The 16,965-nt window shown below is 38.8% G+C and overlaps 1 protein-coding gene across 2 annotated transcripts in view; it reads right to left on the minus strand.

Annotated features, from left to right (window-relative positions):
- Positions 1-15,548, minus strand: part of impdh2 (IMP (inosine 5'-monophosphate) dehydrogenase 2) — a 15,687-nt gene extending 139 nt beyond the window's left edge. The window contains exons 1-15 of one of the 2 annotated variants that reach the window (XM_083555389.1): positions 15,089-15,535; positions 12,361-12,409; positions 11,982-12,083; positions 10,575-10,649; positions 8,718-8,924; positions 8,501-8,588; positions 7,454-7,653; positions 7,272-7,362; positions 6,491-6,586; positions 5,493-5,564; positions 2,403-2,546; positions 2,073-2,217; positions 1,626-1,769; positions 1,389-1,472; positions 1-249 (exon numbers count right to left, since the gene is read on the minus strand). The exon at positions 1-249 is cut by the window's left edge and continues 139 nt beyond it. In XM_083555389.1, the coding sequence (XP_083411515.1) occupies positions 228-249; positions 1,389-1,472; positions 1,626-1,769; positions 2,073-2,217; positions 2,403-2,546; positions 5,493-5,564; positions 6,491-6,586; positions 7,272-7,362; positions 7,454-7,653; positions 8,501-8,588; positions 8,718-8,924; positions 10,575-10,649; positions 11,982-12,083; positions 12,361-12,409; positions 15,089-15,186 (1,617 nt within the window). In that variant the 5' untranslated portion in view covers positions 15,187-15,535 and the 3' untranslated portion in view covers positions 1-227. Of the gene's footprint in view, positions 250-1,388; positions 1,473-1,625; positions 1,770-2,072; positions 2,218-2,402; positions 2,547-5,492; positions 5,565-6,490; positions 6,587-7,271; positions 7,363-7,453; positions 7,654-8,500; positions 8,589-8,717; positions 8,925-10,574; positions 10,650-11,981; positions 12,084-12,360; positions 12,410-15,088 lie in introns of both variants that reach the window. The other variant, XM_083555390.1, reaches the window with a different exon arrangement.
- Between the last annotated feature and the right edge of the window lie 1,417 nt (positions 15,549-16,965).

Raw genomic sequence — 16,965 nt, forward strand, 5'->3', positions numbered from 1 at the left:
AGATTGTTTGCTCAACAAAAGGTCTGAAAGACAAAGAAAAGGGAAGTGTGACATGGTTTTGACATGGGCATGGATGCACCACACTGTGCATATATGCATATACAAGGTGATCATCTTTGTACTAACCAGATAAAGTAATACGAATTTATAAAATAAAATGACACTGATTTGGTGTGTTATGCAGTGTGCGTGTGTGTGTTAATGTGTATTCTTGGCATTAGTTGTCATTAGAACAGACGTTTCTCATAGCTGAAAGGCAGAAAGAAAAGATGCAGTAAATAATACAAACCAAAAAACCCAAACAATATCCATAATGTTGAAGTCATATATTTAGACAAAAGCTGCAATTGCAGAGGTTGACCAGTAGTGGTCACTGCTATTTAACAAATTTCATTGGCAAATTATTTTGCTATTAAAGGATCAAGGATCGAGATAAAACTACATATCAAAAAGATGGTATAAAAAGAAAACTTTGAAACTTTCATTTTTCTGTTTTATTAATCAATAAGACATATTGAATTTCCATAAGAGCACCCAAATAGTTAGATCTCCCAAGTTCACAGACTTTAGAGTAATTAATATATGCTTGTAATCTACGGTACACATTATTTGCACATTCCTGTGGGGTTTTTTTTGGGAATTTGTTTATTCCTAATAAAATCTCTACTTAATGCTTGCTTGTCATGTCAATATTAGCAAGTTAAAAGTTCCTTCAACTGATATTTATTCTGATAATAACATTTGGGCTTTTGTGATGTAATAATTAAAACATTTCTACACTGATATCCAGTCACATTAACTCAGATTGTATTCAATTTTCCAAACTGCCAATTGCTTTTTCTGTTCCGGTTCCAGTTTACCATCACTAGTTATCATAATTATAACAAAACGTACAAACAAAACAGTTTTTTTCCCTCCTTATCCAAAACAGGATTCTGCCAACATTTGAATCTATGATGACTTGTGCGGGTGTTTCGAAATCTCCGATATTTACTGCAAGCACAGAAAGCCCCGCCCCCATCCCAAAAATCACGTGCACACAGCTTTTAAGGCTTTCCTGCTTTCAGCCACGATCAAATGGAGAAATTCATTTATATAAAATAAAAGCCATTCATGTCCAATTAGACAACATTTATAAAAGGGATTATAGTGGAAATGTTTTCTGTACATTACTGTATAATCTGTTAGAAATCCACAAACAGCTGAGTTTTTGAGGAATTGCCACGGCCAGCAATCAGTTCCAGACTGCACAGCTTATATCTACTTAAACCAGACATGTTCTATTTCTATAGATAGGTAAATTAGTTAGTTTTCAATTATTAGATGTTTTTAGAATATGGCGTACTTCATCTTTTATGAGGTCTTGAGCTGTATGTATGCGTGTGTACCTGTGCAGCCCATGCACTCCTCCCTCCACCTGAGCGGATACGGTTCTTTTCTCAAATTTTAGATCGCCAGAATACATCATTGCTCTGCGAAAACAAAACAGGCAGAGAGACAGTAAACACTGAATGCCCAGACTTGTACGCCTGCATGTACACAGTTCTCACTTCTGAGTCTCTGCTTGTGTGAGTCTGTGCGTGATCGTTTTATATTTAATACTTTGGGTCGGCGGCTGTGTGTACCTAAGTTGTGTAAGGCTCTTGGCTCCTATGTCCTGGCAGGAGTGCTGGATTCCAGCATGGAGGTAGGGGACGAACTTATGGACGGAGCCTTTGTCCTGTACAGCGCCTGAGACTCCCTGAGCTACTTTAATCTTATCACACTCGCTGAAAGAGAGATGGACACACCGTGAGGATGAGACTCAAGAACAAATTTAACGGCATGCAGATGGTGGAATCGAGAAGGAGGAGCTGAAATCAAATCAGCAAGTCACATGACATTTAAATGACATCACCACTAGACATTTGAATTTCCCTGCTAGTTTGATGGTAGCTAGCATGCACACGCTACAACACACAATATACAAAAACCAGAAAAGCAAAGTAAATCACATTGGGATTAAATGACTGTATGCAGGATCTAGAAATGGTATTTTAATGCACATAAAAATGACTAAATGAGTGTGTTACCTGAAATATCTGGTCTGCGATCCCAGGTTCTTATCCATGGCATCAAGTGAGCCCATTCCTCTGTACTTCTTCAGCCGGATGCCATCTGAGAAAAAATACTCGCCTGGAGCTTCACTGGTCGCTGCCATCAACGAGCCCATCATCACTGAGAGACAACGATACCAACGATCGCATTTAAATATAAGAGTAAAACATTGTCACTGGCAATACACCTGAATCAGTTTGCCACACATGTACCCACTAATCAATTACATTTTTAGCAAACAAGTTCTAATCGTACAACAGTAGACCTTTTCTACCCTGAGGGCTTTTTTGAATTAAGTGCCTCACCTGTGGATGCCCCGAGTGCCAGGGCCTTGGCGATGTGGCCTACGTTCTGAATGCCGCCGTCTGCGATGACTGGCACGCCGAAGCGCCGTGCATATTCCGACACCTTATACACAGCTGTAGCCTGCGGTCTGCCACATGCCAGTACTGAAAGAGAGAGAGAAAAAAAAAAACCTCTCTCAACTCCTATTTCAGTACCAATAATCCCCAATATACACAACATGCTCTAAGAATTTGTATTGTTAACCGTTTCCCAGCATGCACTGTGTCAGGATTATTAAAACTCACTGTGGGTGAGGTTTTGAGGAAGTTGAATACAAATCATTAGGTTAGAAACAGCAAAAGTACTTGGGGTGTATTGTACATAAAAGTGAACTAATAGAGGATTTAACAGATTCACGTTTAGAAAAAAAAAAGGTAGCACTGTGTGGAAAAAGTCAAGGACTTCATCTAAATGCTGATGACATTTAAGAGGATGTACCCCAGCTATATGATGTGATACATATCAAAAGGTATAAGGTTTTAAACAAAAGAAATAAAGTAAAATATCAAAAACTAATAAGTTGAGCAAAGAATTTGATTTGAAAATCTAGAAAACAGTGATGCAGAAACTGGAAATGTATAGCAGAAAAAGTGGGCGGGGGTATAACCGAACATAATCATGTATAACCCATGATGCAAATTATAAACAGAATTATGTATTCGTTCCTGGCTTTTCAGAAACCCTGTATAATAGAGCGATATAACTTGAGGTTGACCGATTGATTGGGCCGATTTTTGCCTTTTTTTTTTATGAATCAGTCAGCTGATTGTGCTACAAATTAGACCAATTATTAGGCATGCGCATCTGACGCACCAAACCGCGCATGTGCGTTCTGCCCCTGCGTGAGAGAACATTACTCTCCCAAACCAACAGGTGGCAGTAGTCTATTCGGCATACAAACAGGGAAACCGAAACACTACAACTGTGCATATATAAAGCAATCAGCGTTTACACCTGCTGTGATCATTACTAACAGATGCCTGCAGTTCAATCATGTCTGCTAAGTTGCAAACACAAGAGCAAGAATGGCAACATGCGTGTTCCATTTTTTCCCCATGTGCTAATTCGTTAAGCTAAATAGCTTATCTGAGTTCTTTTTCTCATCGACGGGCTCCGCCGCTGCTCAACATGCGGAAACGGCTGAAAAACAGCTGATGCGATCCAAGTCAAGCAAACTGTGTGGAAAAAAACCCCACCGACGCTCAAAAACCACTTAAAATTTCCAGATTGCCGACCGTCAGCTTGGTGTGTCCCCGGCCTTAAGTTCTTAACCTTCGCTCCTAAACTTATCATATATTTCATTGGTTAAATAGGATGCTACAGTAATAGAAAACAAGAATATATTTGAAGAGAATATGCGAGTAACTTCACTTAACCAGCTTAACCACTTAACCAGCTGTAGTTTGGGCTACAGGTAGGCACAGGGACCAAAACCTGGTAATATGTGCACTAATTGGAGAGGCTTATGTTGTTCAATAAATGTTTCATTGAAGCGATTTTATGTATCATGTCTTATTTATTAATTATTAGATTTCACGAGATAAAGGGGAAAATAAATAAATTAAAAAAATCGGCCAAAAAAACCCATCAGTCAATCTCTACTAGATAACATTATAATGTATAATAATCCCTCTTCTAATGGTCTGCCAATCAATAGCAAGACAAACACCCTCAGTCTGAACACAAGAGCAACAAAGACAGACGTGTATGGAATGTCTACATTTAAAGCAAATAATAATAATTAAAAAAAAATAAAATAAAAAATAAAATATATAAATAAATAAATTCCTTACGCACTTTTTTAGAAACAGGATGAGCGAAATGTACTTAAAAAATTAAGTACATTTCGCTCATCCTGTTTCTAAAAAAGTGCGTACGGAACTTTTTTTATTTTTATTTTTTAAATATGCCCCGACATCACAGATGTCACCTGCTCTGTAGCAGGAAAAAACCTAAAATTACTTGGTTATGAAATTATTGGTGCTTACAACTTATTACCAGGAGCGCCCTCTGGTGGGCAGAAGAGGCAATTCTGAATTAGTGCTTTTCACTAGAGTAATATTGCCCACTTTTATTGATTGAACAATATTTTGACTAAACGTTTTTCAAATGCCTACTTAATTACATTGTACAGTGTTATATTGCTCAAAAATATCTCTACATTTTACCTGATTGAATTGCATAATGCTTCATTTACTTTTTTGGCATTTGGCAGAAGTCTTTAGCCAGAGCGACTGACTTCTCAATTATTTTTTATACAACTGAGCAGCTATAGGGCTAATTAAAAAAAAAAAAATCATGATAATCATCATCATTTAAAATCAAGACCTTCTGATCAAAAGTCTTACATCTTAAACACTGGGCTACCACTTCCCACACAATGCTACATAAGCATTTTCAAAAATACACCACATGCAGTAAAAGTATCTGGGTACATTTTGCTAGAACGCAAAACGGGGGCGGCTTGGATGAAGTGAAAAATGATACAATGAGTTATAACTTAGAACAACTCTGTTGTGTAAGTGGGTTAGATATGCGGCGAGGCTCTCATTTCGGCAAACCGCAAAATTTTTTCCTTAAAATAAAAAAAAAAAAATTAAATAAAAAACAGTTTCCTTAAATTGCGGTCACACTTTGTCTTAACCATAAGTGCACTTCAAACTGCTCCTCATGATTTGAGTCTGAGAGTTTGCCAAAGACTGACAGGTTAGTCAGATTACAGCAGGGGTTTCACATTCCAGTCCTGGAGAACCACCGCTCGAACCAGATTGACTCATTACTGAAACTTGTGTCGAATCCGATGTTTTATTCTAAAAGAAAGAAAAGAAAAGAAAAAGAAAGCCTGTACAAATATAGACAGGACTGGAGCCTGACACCTCTGCAGTATAACAAGCATCCAAAACCCCAAAAACCCAAACACAGCAACTACTACTACTGCTGATGCAGAGCCTTTAGCCAATCAGTGCAGCGGGTTGTGAAAGGAAGGTGGGCAGGAAGAGTAGCACTGAGCCAATAGGAGCCCTGTGTCAGGGAGCAGGGGACGGACTTACTGCAGTATCCTGTTACAGTGGCTGGGGCTTTGGGGCTGTGGAGCTTTATATCAGGAGGAATAGTAAGAGGAGCTAGAGAGAGATTAAACACAGAGCACGGATGAAAGGCATGAAAGAAGAACTAAGGAAAATAAAGCGTTCAAATCATGTGGAGAAAAAGGATGAATCAAATACAAGTGGATAGCTAGTGGAGAGAGAGACGTAGAGCAGACGAATGGGGGACTAAGGGTGATACAAAATAAAAAATAGGGAAAGACAAAAACAGGAACAAATAAAGGTGCCTTTGAAAATGAAGACTGGCTTGTATGGTCCCATTCTTCTCAACGTTTTTTTTTTTTTTGCGCAGAGTAAGAAGGAGCACTTTGAGAGGCAGGATTTGTTGCCAAGCTGCATTTTTTTTTAATTATTCAAAAACTTACATTTCTTTCTTTTTATTTGAAATAGAGGTTTTTTTTTCATTTGGTATGTAGGCTGTGCTCATGTTAAATTGCCTCCACTGCTTGGGCACATCTTGATGCTGAAACTATAGCACAGCTAAAGTTTCCACACTACAACCATCAGCTAAGAACTATTCTAGCTGTTTTGCCTCGCAAAGATTTCAGGGCAGACAAAGACTGGGCCACATATTTCAGCTTTCACCTGACCAGATGATTCACTAATAGATTTTCGATTTATGCAGTCTATCACGCTCTTATTATACTTATTCACAGGTATGATGGATCGGTCAATCCCTTAATAATAATTACACAAAAACGCTTAGACACCTGGATTCATGTGATACTAAAATGGTAAGATACATGACAGTCATTTGTCAATGTACCAGATCCAAAGTGTACCGGAATCATAATTTTGCCCCAAAGGGACTAAATGGAACACTCAAACGTCACAGGATAATGGACAATTTGGGTTTCGAGGTGGTTAATCAGCTCAAAATAAGGAGCGGATTTAGGTTTGGAAGTAACAGAAAGATTGTTGATGTGTATGATTGATGGACTCGCCTTCCTGTGTGATACAGATGGAGCCACTGCCCATGCCCACTCTCAGAGCATCCGCACCGGCATCGATAAGATTCTTCGTCTGAGCTGCTGTTACCACTGAGAAAAAAAGAGAAGAAAGAAAGAATGTGTTCAGAAGAAAATTAAAATTTTTTTTGTTTAGAAACATACCAATTTTTTTTTTTATATAACTTATTTATATCCTATTGTTATTGTAGAACAACATCAAGTGTGGCACATTTGTGACCTCTAGTGGTTATCCTGCACTAATGCAATTTATGACTGCACCTTGGAATGTAAACCTTGCTCTCTAGTCTGAGTTCTGATTGAGTTCCCTTTTCAGTCCCTCATGAACATCCTTAGGATAACTATTATATTACACACACTTCTCTATTATACCTCCATAAAACTATTCCATTATTCACATAAATAAATACACCAACAAACGTATTCAAACAGACATTTCCCAGCCATAAAATTTTACCGTCAGTTAAACTCAGTACTTTTAATAGTTAACTGCACTCAAGTGGATATTCTGAAACCTTCCAAACGTGTCAATTAACTAAGTAACATAAGAGTGACTGCATACTATTAGTGTTTAATTGTGATCATGGTAACCATGTTCTAAAACATCACAGGTCCTAATTTAAGAGCTGTGACTTTATATTACACGTTTTTATGAAATCCTGGATATCAGTGAAGCAGGAACACCACACACCATCCCTGAAACAGATCAAGTGGATTGTAAGTGTATGCTCAAGGGTGTGTGTTGAGTGACTCCTACCGTTGCCTCCGATAACCTGCAGGTTGGGGTATTTCTCCTTGATGTACTTGATCATGTTGATCTGGAAAATTGAGTTTCCTTGAGAAGAGTCCTGTTTGAAACAAACCAAGCAATTAGGTGGGAAATAAAAATAAATAAATAAAAGACAAGAAAAATGAACACAAGTGCACATGGGCACTCACCAGGATGACCACGTCCACGCCAGCTTGCACGAGCAGGTCGAGTCTGTATTTGTCGTCGTTGTGTGTTCCTATCGCAGCGCCACACAACAGCTGCTTGCGAGGGTCTTTGGAGGCCAGAGGGAAATCTCGGTTCTTCTTCAGGTCTGTGCGAGCAATGATGGACACCAAGCAGCCCTCCTCGTTTACGATGGGCAGTTTGCCTGAGGGAATATCAGGTAAATGTTGCTAGAAACGCAAAACACTTTCGCCCACTACATATCAGTGAACTGCTGCCATATTTTCACAACCGTAAAGAAATGTTTATGAAGTGCCTTCAGCTGATACCAAAGATCCTGCAACACCCACTAACATTAATTACCTTGCTATAATACAATACTTACCAATTACATGACCTTCATAAACCCATAGCAGTGTTTAAGTAAATTCTATATTTAATAAAAATAGTTCAGAAAGAGAGATCAGAAAGAGAGAGAGATCAGAAAGAGAGAGAGATCAGAAAGATGGCGAGATCAGAAAGATGGCGAGATCAGAAAGATGGCGAGAATGCGCACTAAATGCACGCCATTGTGCAAAATTCTTAATACAGCAAAAACATGTAACAAATAAATCCTATCTGAAAATCTTATTTACAACATTAAAATTCATAAATGAAAGTCACTCCAGATAATTTATTGTTATAATTGTATTACTTTATTTTAGGTTCGATCAGACCTTGTCTTAATTTACTACTAATTGGTAAAGATCAGTAAAATGTACTGAACGCAGGTATGGTTTTTATAATGACTTCATGAGGATGAACTGTGTATTTATATTTGATTTAAAAAAAAAAAAAACAAGGATTTTGTTTCTCAGGGAACAAAACAGTGGAACCTTAGGAGGACAAAAACAACTTAAATATATAAAGTATGTATGGAAAGTGGTATAAAATTATTTAACAAAAAATAAATAAAAATAATGCAGCATTCAGAACATTAAGAACAAAGTGCACATGCGTTTATTAATTTACATTTCACACAAGACAAAACAAATGCAAACTTGTTATTTTACCTTTTTTACTCCTCTGAAGGATCTCATTAGCTTCCTTTAACGTCACACCGGCAGGAGCCACTACAAGATCCTCCATTTTCGTCATCACCTACCGACATTAAACGCAGAAATGTGGGTGAACCTTCATACAACACAGTCTCAATGTACAAAAGGGTTTAAAGTCAATCTTATGCCTTTTGTTAAACATGTATCTTCTTACGGTTAAATCCCTGCTTACCTCGCTGAGCGGGAGCTCATGCTCCTCCTCTTTGAGGAAGTCGATGTCTCGGGATGAGATGATGCCTACAAGGCGTCCTCCCATCTGTCCGTTGTCTGTGATGGGAATGCCGCAGAAGCCGTGACGCGCTTTCGCCTGAAAAACGTCTCTCACGCGCTCGTTGGGACTCATCACCACAGGATCTGTAATGAAACCCTGCTCGTATCTCTGAGAGATGTGGCGGGGTGGAAGAAGAAAACGTCCAATGGGTAAAAGTGTGTATGAGTAGGGCATAGGAGCAATAATAATAATAAATACCACCAGTTAAGACTAAGTAATATTCTTGCTCTGTAACAGGGTATAACAGGGTTGTCATGGAAACCAGTTCTTATTGTTCAAAGTGGTTTTGTACCATTTCTCACCCAGCTCTTATCTTCAGAGTATCTGAATATAAAATGTAGCTTTAAGCTTCTTTAATCGCAAATGTGGCCGACCAACCCAATCACATAGTGTCTTTCCTCTGTTCACGTAAGGAACCGTAAACAGCCGTGACCGGAAGGCTGAACAGAAGAGAGCCACTAAATGATTTCCACTTTTGACATTGATAATATACAAGGAACAGTGGTTCCATTTCATTTGAAACCATTTTTGTAATATCTAAATGCCTCGAACATTGTGTTTATAATATGTATTTTTTTTGCACATCATATATCATTTTACCTACCATTAAAATCAGTCTACACCCTTCAGTAGAATCAGGCATTTCAGGTAAGTGTCCACTACTTATTTCTAAGATAAGTAACTATAAAATAATTTACTATTTTGGCAAAAGAAAATAGGTCTATTTTCCAAACTGCTTTATATGGGAAATAAAGTATAAGTTTGTTTTCCTCCCCTTAAATCAGGGGTCTTTAAACTAAGGCCATCTGTAGATGAAATACACCAAATAACTATTGAGTGTCGCAATCACATGCTGCTAAGGCAGTTGGTCAGATGTACCTAATCGTACAGAATGTCAAATTCTTGAAGATGTGTGTGAAAGAGAAGAAGGGCAGTGGAGTGGTGCGGTTGCAGGGAGAAGAGGTGGAGAAGGTGGAGAAGGTGGAGGAGTTTAGGTACCTGGAATCAACAGTGCAAAGGATGTTTTGGAGACACGGTGAGGGAGGTTAGATTGAGATGGTTTGGACATGTGCAAAGGAGGGACATGGGGTATATCGGTAGGAGAATGCTGAAGATGGAGCTGCCAGGAAGGAGGAAAAGAGGAACGCCAAGGAGGAGGTTAGGGATGTGGTGAGGGAAGACTTGCAGGTAATTGGTTTGCAAGAGGCAGATGTAGAGGACAGAATAGTATAGAGACTGATGATCCACTGTAGAGACCCCTAATGGGAGCAGCCGAAAGAAGCAGAATAATAGTAGGTTTTTTTTATTATTAGTACAGCCATGCGTCCCATTCCCCTGGTGGTCTAGTGGTTAAGATGCAGCGCTCCCACCGCTGCGACCCGGGTTCGATTCCCGGTCAGGGAACCATCCCCAGCCACTCTTAGTGCCGGTCCCAAGCCCGGATAAATTGGAGAGGGTTGCGTTAGGAAGGGCATCCAGCGTAAAACATGTGCCAAATCAAACGTGCGGAGGATCCGCTGTGGCGACCCCTAACGGGAGAAGCCGAAAAGAAAGTACAGCCATGCGTCCCGAGACAGAACAAATATTTTTGCACCTGCCCCCCAGCAGATTGCTTTAAATAAAAGATCAATTGTCAACTAATAACCGTGTGTTACGGTACACCGTCCCATCGCTCATCCCTCCCCTCACAGAGAAACAACGCTTGAAGCACAGTGAACCCACTGCGAGTGTGCAGGTAACATGAGAGGAGAGATTTACCTTGACCTTTCTCACTTCATTAGCCTGGAATTCTGGCGTGCAGTTATGGTGGATGAAGCCGATCCCACCAGTGAGCTGAAGACCACAGAACAAACAGTTCACAGTTGACACAATTAGGGCTGTAGCTATTGATCATTTTAGTAACCTAGTATTCTACCGATTATTCCAATGATTAATCGAGTAATCCGATACTAAAAAGAGCAATGCTAAATATACAAGAGAAAATAAGACAGGTTTCTTAAAATATTAATTTGTAATTAATTAAAGTAATTTGTTTCCTTTTTAGAAAAATAGCAATTTTATAAATTACATACAAGAATATCGGTGAAAACTAAACTGATGTAGTGCATTCAATTGGCGAAAAAAATAAAATAAATAAAAAAATTTAATAAAAATCATACATTACTTTATATATATATATATATATATATATATATATATATAAAATAAAAAAATAAAAAAAAGTAGTAAGTGCACCGTGAACAGTGTTTTCTTTATATTTTAGTTAAAAATTATCCCAAAATCTCTGCAAACTTTGTCCTTTTCTTTGGCCTGTATGTATAGAAGGACAGTTTCGACGCATAAAAAAAAAAAAAAAAAAAAAAAAAAAAAAAAAAAAAAAAAAAGAAAGGAGTTTCCCTAGTTCAGTCCCCCCTCACAATTTCCAGTTTATTCCTCGTAATTCTGATTCCCCCCTTGCAATTTTGACCTTTTTTCCTTAGAATTCAGAAATTTCTGGTGCATCCACTGCTAACAATAGTTGGGCCTAAAGTTTGAAGCTGTTTGTGTATGAACGAGGCTCCTCTGCTTCATTTGTCTTGTTCTGTCTCCTCCAGAGGATGGACAGAGTTCTCTCCAGGGTTTGGAGGCTTAGATCGAGACCATGCGATTCTACTGATTGTAGCCTATTTCATTTTCAATGTGTAAAGCTTTCACCTCAGAGTGGGTGACTGCTCGATTGGCTTAATAAAAAAAAATTAAATTAAAAAAAAAAAATAATAAAAATTGGAATTGTGAGAAAAAAAGTCAGAACTGTGAGAAATGAGGTTGGAATTGTGCGATAGTCAGATTTAGGCAAAAAACAGGCTTCTATATGAATCTTCTCCTCGCCCCTTGCTGTTTTCTCCTCGTTTCTCCATTTTTATAATAACGGTCCGTGCGGGAAAAATGCTTCGCATGCATTTAAATGGACTAAACGAAGCATTGAGGCATTTGATGATTATTTTTTTTGTATTCGAATTACTCGAGGAATCGTTTCAGCCCCAGAACACAATATCTGCATCATGGTAATTAAAGGAATATTTCTGACAATTGAATCTCAATAAACCACAGGTGTTTAATGTGATCTTTTTCTCTTTAATATAGTGATGTAATTCACATAAGCAGATTTGTGTCTGTTTTACTTACAGCCATAGCGATGGCCATGCCCGACTCGGTGACCGTGTCCATGGGAGAGGACACCAGCGGCGTTTTCAGAGTGATCTGTTTGGTCAGGGCTGATGTCAAGTCCTACAGGGAAAATGCATGTGAATATACAAAATGACAATCCTTATATTATATAGACATATGTCCTGTTCTAGTGCTTTTCATGTAGAGTTCGGCAGTTTTGTAACCACAATGTGTGAGTGTGTAATGTAACCCAAATAGCCGAACAATGGCTTTTGTCTTTAGAAAACGAGTTCTAACCGTGGCACTAATAGACAGCTCTGTCTATGAAACACATCACTGTGCTCCAATACAAATTACCTAAACTAGACATGCTGAAAAAAATGTTTGTTTTACTTACCACTTGGTCAGCTGTAAAGTCAATATAGCCTGGAAGAACCAAGAAGTCACTGTAAGGGAAAAACAAACAAAAAATTGCCTCAAGTCAAACAAACACGCAAATTAAACTGTATTTTAAATGCCAGCTCAGTGTCGAGACAACAAATCAATATGATTTTCCCCAACAGAGCGCAAACTACCATCCTGTAATTTACATAAACATAACACTACAACTGTACAGCATTGTTTTTCTAATCATTTAGTTCTTCACTGCTGAATTCTTAAACCTGATTGCATATAGTAAAAATAGTTTATATAGTGACAATTCATTCTCACCAACGTTTATAGTGGAAATGATAAAAATGTGTAATTCAACACAGAAAATCACTTCAGTGTTGATATGGTGACCCTTCTGTCAGTGTAGTTGGCAGTTCTTTCATGAATCACATGGTGTTCACAATTTGTTCGCTGTACGTCCTGTTCCGTATGCCCCTTTGGAGAACATTCTACAAACCTACTACAAACAGTAAAAGCCGTCCACATTCTCCAGAAACTGTTAATTACTTGCTTATTACAATGTGTATTACTAATAAATCACTAGCCATATCGCCGATTGCTGCTAAAGCGATCCCAGTGATGTTTTAATAAAAGACAGTTTTAGGCAATTGTTAAAGTAAAATTGGAAAACTGGGCAGTTCTGAGCGAAAGAAATGAGTCTAGAGACTATAATAAAAGCCATGTTTGGCCACTACGTCCTGCTGCAACCCTTTGAGACTGGCGTCAAAGTCGACAAGCTGCGGGAGCTTGATTTTCACATGTGGGATGAGCAAGTTGTTTGGGTTTCTAAATTCTCCCAGTCGTGTGGTTTCTTGAGCGCTGAGCATTAGACTGGATGGCGTAGCCACAGGGTGTAACCATGTTATGTTTATACATTAGGGGTCACAATCTGGCAGACTCCAGTGAACTTAAAACTACAAGGCAAGAACAAGACAGACTGTGCTGGAGGCTGTTTTTCCCCCAAACGTGGCACTGCACACCTTGAGCATGTTCGGTTCAACATATAGTTGTGAGTCAGCATTCTGAACACTTAACATTATCAAAAGTAAATACAGGTTAAGAATGACCAATAAACATTTACATTCCAGTTTGAGGATTGCACTGACCCTATTTTCCCAAGATTCAAAGTAATATCTGGAAAGGCCAATATCTCCCAGTGAAGTTCTCAGACAACATATGCAAATTAACATGAAAGTAATGTGATTTTGAGCAAGGGCCTTAACCCTCTATGCTCCGGGGGTCCCTTACGAGGGAAATATCAAGGTCCGTGACGTGGGGCCGCCTTCCTGTGGGCTCACCACCTGCAGGAGGGACCGTAAGGGACGGTGCTGTGAGGATTGGGCAGCAGTCGAAGGCGGGGGCCTGCTTAGACTGCTGCCCCCGCGACCCGAATTACGGATAAGCGGGAGAAAATGAATGAATGAATGTAATGTGATTTATTTCCCCCAAATCAATAGGTTTCCATCTTTAAGTTCAACTCAGTTCAGCATAGCTGACTTTTATTTTTCTTTTAAGGTTACTTACATTTTTATGGACTTAAAGGAACCATACAAATTAATAGATAAAGGGTTTCTTGCACTTTTTTTTTTATTGGCAATTTACATTTTGCCTGCTTGTGTTTATTTTTGATACTTTACCAATGCAATTGAAGCATAGAAGAGAGCCATGTTTCAAATAGTGTGGTACAGACAATATGTGTGAAATTAAAATAAGATATTTGTTTTTTGAACCATTGAGGTATGTGTTCATTACTTATGATCTGTGATCTCAGTTCAGCAGAAACAAAAGCACTTTCTTTTATAAATCTTTTATTTATTTATTTATAATGTGTCCAATAAAAATGTTTAAATTTAATTCTTTAGTCTGGCAGGTATTTAGGTATATAATTGTCCAGACCTCACTTGGCGAGGAGGATTCAATTTCTAGACCTCAAGCAATTTCGGTTAAAGACCTCTGGTGAACATGGACACTAAAAGTAAAAGTGTCTGGAACACCTTGTATTTCAGCCTCTAACCCCTGAAGCTCTTTCTGGAATAAACCAACCACTGCTGGAATGTGTAACCTAAAACCGAGCAGTGTCACTGGAAGGGTGGCGTAAAGTAATCATTTTTAAGGTCAATTACTACCTTTAGTGTGCTTTGGCAAGCTTAGGTTTTTGGAACTGACCATTTAAACAAGTCTCGGTTTATAAAAAAAAAAATTTATACAGGTCAACTGAAAGAATTAGCACATCAGGTAAAGTGTTCAACAATTGAACACACCAAAAATAACACTCTTAAATGGGCCAGGATGTTTAAAGATATCCCAGTGGGATCCATTTTATACTTTTATAAAGGAGTGGAGGCTTGAAAGTGGTATTATGCTCGGTATAATGTAATCACAGCAAGCAGCGTTCAATAGCACCATAAGTTTCCGTCCTGCTGTTCAACACAGGAGGTGATAAACAGAAAGACTGAATGTTTATCTAATGCATTACAGTCTGTTCTTTTTGTTGGTAATTTATATTAAGCATAATTTGCGCCTGCTTACACTGGAAGATTTTACAAGTGACTCGTTCATTCAAATGTAACTACTTCGTAAACGTTTCTATTCGTTTTGTGTTTATGAAGGCAGCACTGTAAGAACCCAGTCTAGCGGAATGGACTGAATGCTCCAAGCTGCATGTTGGGCAGAATAAACCGGCTGCTACGTACTTGTACGTGAGGCCATCACCGCATCCGAAGAGCTGCTGTCCGGTCAGACCATCTTCAGGCACGTAGCCGGTCTGTCCACTAATCAGGTAGTCCGCCATTGCGCAAGGAATCGCGGCGAAAACCCAGTCGAAGAAGCGTGTAGAGATGTGAGACGCGTCCCGATGTGAGACAGTAGGGTCACGTCTAACTTGAGCCGGCACACGGATCGCTCACAATCTGGAAGATAGCACTGGAATTGAGGTTTTGTTACCGGATTGTGTTGCTGGATCGCCGTTACCGGGAAACAGGCATTATTTTGACACCAGTTCACCAGGTTTAGGGCCGGCCTCGGCGCCGTGGTGCCAGCTACAAGCGCACGTGTCTGTCTGAACCGCGACCTTGTGTTCCGCGGGTATAAATAAGATACGACTTTGCGTCATTTCCGGATTGAAAATCCCGCCCCGATTTCAAAACGCAGAGTCCCCGTGTAGCGTGGCCAAATTGGAGACACGGTTTATATCGCATGATTTGGCGACTTGCTAAACGTTTTCAGCGCCAACAAACCGAAATGTGGCTGCCCGGGACCCCCATCCAGCTCCCAGCTCCCACCACTGGCGCTCATATATACGAGCTAGACCGCGCTTTCACTCAACACCCGGCACGGTTACACATCTGACCAATCACTGATCACTACTCCTTCCTAACAACCAATCACTGATCATCATATGTCTGTCCCGCCTCCACACTGCTTTATTCTTCTTTATAGAAATAAATAAGGAACATTCTTTCCTTCATGATCACTCACATTTCATGGTTAATCACTGCTTATTTTGTGCATACTCGATAAAAAATAAAGTGTTTGTAATTGCAAAATGTTTAGCATTTTTATACTAAACATTTATTTCATCATATAAAAAGTAAATTATTGAAAAAAAATCATGTTCTGATAGATCTGTATTTTGTGCAATTTTATTCCAATAGAAGTGAAAAAATGTTCCTCTACATGCCTAATTTGTCATTTATTACATCACTAATAAATATGCACGCTTTTTCTGACGTCATCTTTCATGCTTCTGTAGCTACGCAAATTATTGGCAACACTAGAAATCTACTCGCATGAAGCCTAGGGATGGTGTGTCAAAGAGAGACAACCGTTCAATGGTTATTTACAGAGGCATTTCAAAGTGAAGTTCACTTGAAGGGAACAAAGGATGGACTCTGCTTTGCTCACTCAATACCCACTTCTAAGGAGAATAGTTTATTCACAGATGCACAAGCCTATGAGCACATGCTACATGTGTTAAATGTTAACCTGAAAGTTTACTTTTCATTGTAGAATTGTGTTTACTGTCCATTCCAAAATGTCCAGATTTTCAGTCAAGTGTCAGATATGAAACACCATGTTGGGAACACATGGGAAAGGTGGATTTATTTATTTATTTTGTAGTAACTGTCTAATTAATCCTGTTCAGAATAGCAATGTTTGAAATGATTTCTTTATTTTTTTTATCTTGGAATCCTGAATTAATAATGTTCATTAGGCAATATGTGGATAGGTGCAAAACTACTTGGTGAGCCCAATTGGTGACTTCAACAGTCCCACTCTCACTTTTGGATTACAAGTAGTTGGATATTGTAGGGGAAAACTGTTTTATGGCCTTATTTGCTTTCACCTTGTAAATCGTCTGGTTACTACCGGTGTCCACTGGTTTGGTGTATCTAAATTGCGCTCATTCAGACTGTAACCCTACTTTCCAGTGAAGTATTTCCACAGCCCTTAACATTATAAAAAGGTGAACGAACAATGTGTAGTTTTAAAATTACTCTGAGATTTGCATAGAAAATAGCTATGAAATTATAGCAATATAACCAACAATAGTTTTAACGATTTAAAAGGC

The sequence above is a fragment of the Silurus aristotelis genome (assembly GCF_946808225.1).
Source record: "Silurus aristotelis genome assembly, chromosome: 11".
In the NCBI taxonomy this organism is placed as follows: Eukaryota; Metazoa; Chordata; class Actinopteri; order Siluriformes; family Siluridae; genus Silurus; species Silurus aristotelis.